Source organism: Frankliniella occidentalis, unplaced genomic scaffold, assembly GCF_000697945.3.
Source record: "Frankliniella occidentalis isolate FOCC.00 unplaced genomic scaffold, Focc_3.1 Scaffold63, whole genome shotgun sequence".
Classification (NCBI taxonomy): domain Eukaryota; kingdom Metazoa; phylum Arthropoda; class Insecta; order Thysanoptera; family Thripidae; genus Frankliniella; species Frankliniella occidentalis.
The window spans coordinates 883371-884967 of NW_026267193.1; the positions used below are offsets into that span (position 1 = coordinate 883371).

At 46.8% G+C, this 1597-nt stretch overlaps 2 protein-coding genes across 3 annotated transcripts in view; both read left to right on the forward strand.

Moving 5' to 3' along the window:
- LOC113211246 (uncharacterized) overlaps nt 1–416 on the forward strand; it is a 24034-nt gene extending 23618 nt beyond the window's left edge. For both annotated transcript variants that reach the window (XM_052268084.1, XM_052268083.1), the window contains exon 3: nt 53–416. In XM_052268084.1, the coding sequence (XP_052124044.1) occupies nt 53–280 (228 nt within the window). In that variant the 3' untranslated portion in view covers nt 281–416. The remainder of the gene's footprint in view (nt 1–52) is intronic.
- Nucleotides 417–1249: 833 nt separating this feature from the next.
- The window catches only part of LOC113211275 (uncharacterized), a 15669-nt gene continuing 15321 nt past the window's right edge, over nt 1250–1597 (forward strand). Inside the window, exons 1-2 of the mRNA XM_052268078.1 lie at nt 1250–1340; nt 1445–1595. Of these exons, the coding sequence (XP_052124038.1) occupies nt 1518–1595 (78 nt within the window). The 5' untranslated portion in view covers nt 1250–1340; nt 1445–1517. The remainder of the gene's footprint in view (nt 1341–1444; nt 1596–1597) is intronic.

Below are 1597 nucleotides of genomic sequence, written 5' to 3' on the forward strand. Positions count from 1 at the left end.
CTTCCTGCTCGGCATCTCGCCCGCCAAGGCGCCGGCCCTGCGCACCCTCAAGGTATTCACAATAAGCGCCAAGTGTGCGCACGACGCACTGCACCAGGGCTCGGTGCAGAACCTCCTGTCCTTGAACCCCGACCTGAAGTTTTCCACCCATGAGCTAAGCTACTGCTACACAGATGAACGTTGCGCGTGGTGTACGCTTGGCTGCCACCAGGAGATGCGGCAAGACTTGGACCCACCACTACAGCATTCTGCCGACTGGGTCACTATTTCTCGATTGTGAAATTAGTTGTTTATTTTTCATTAATCTTCAATACTAATAATACATTTCCCTTACCCTCCTATCTGGACTAAAAACTAGAATAATTTGTCTTGTCTTTCACCTACGATTGAAATATATTATCGTTTGTATCAGGGAATCATATCGTTCTTTTCCAACCAATTACCCAACGAGGATGCGAAAAACAATATCTAGGGGGTAGGGGGGGGGGGTAACGCTTACGAGGTGCGTAGAGGTGTGTTCCGTGTCTGAGGCGCAAAATTCTTAGCAATGCGTACTCTTATGGTCACATTGCAAGCAGGAGACTTACAAGTGCACAAAAGCTAGCGAGCAGACTCAAGCTGACGCTCCTTTGAGAAAGCCGCGATACTTACGCCCTATTTATGAGAAGCGCCTTGTTTCATGGGATCCCAAAGGTGGCCCCGCAGGCCCCAATGATTTGCGAATGAAACAATTCGACAGGCGAAAAATAAGAATAATGCAGAGAATCTGTTTTAATGTTCCAAGCATTTATCTGAATGAGGTATTTTACGAAAGAAGAACAGAAGGAATCCCGGCTTTTGGACCATAACAAGTCGCAGGTCACTGGCGCATAACGACACGGTTTCTCGTGTACCAGATTTGTGAGGTTCTCAGCTTTAAAATGATATAGAACAGTTATGACTTCTTTTCAGTTTTAGCGGAGATACGCGAGAAACCGGGCGCTTGGTCATGGCTTTGTTATGGTCCGGGAGCAGACGTCGGTCGGGATTCCTCCTGTTCTTATTCGTAAAATACCTCATTTCAGCTTTATCGGATTGCTGTTTTTATCGTTTCCCGAAGCACCGTGAGGGCAAGCAGCCTACGGTGAAAAACAGATGGTACAATCCGCCCGAATGTTCGAAACGTGAAGGGAGAAGTGCAAACGTAACTATAAAAAACAACAGTTGGCAACATTGAAATTTTAGGTTGGCAGCCGGTCCAGAAGGGGGTGTTTACGTCTACGTCAGTACGACTGGATCAGTTTGCGTAAAAACCACTATTTCACTGCTCAAATTGTTAGAAAGCATTGCTCATTGGTCCGGTAAGTTTTTCCGATGTCTTCGAGGTTTGTCATATGCATATATTATAAGGTATTGGTTGTAGTCACCACCAAACGAAAGTCTCCGTCACTTCTTTTAAGGTTAGGTGGTCTGTTTTGATTCTTGGACGGTCACGGACCTCTACCCCGACATCGCGGTTGGTTGGGAAAACTGCAGTTATGCTGACTCGAGCAAGAAAACGGGCTCAAACGTCCCTTGCTCCACTTCCGCCTAAGAAGGGCACAGTCGAGGAACCGGT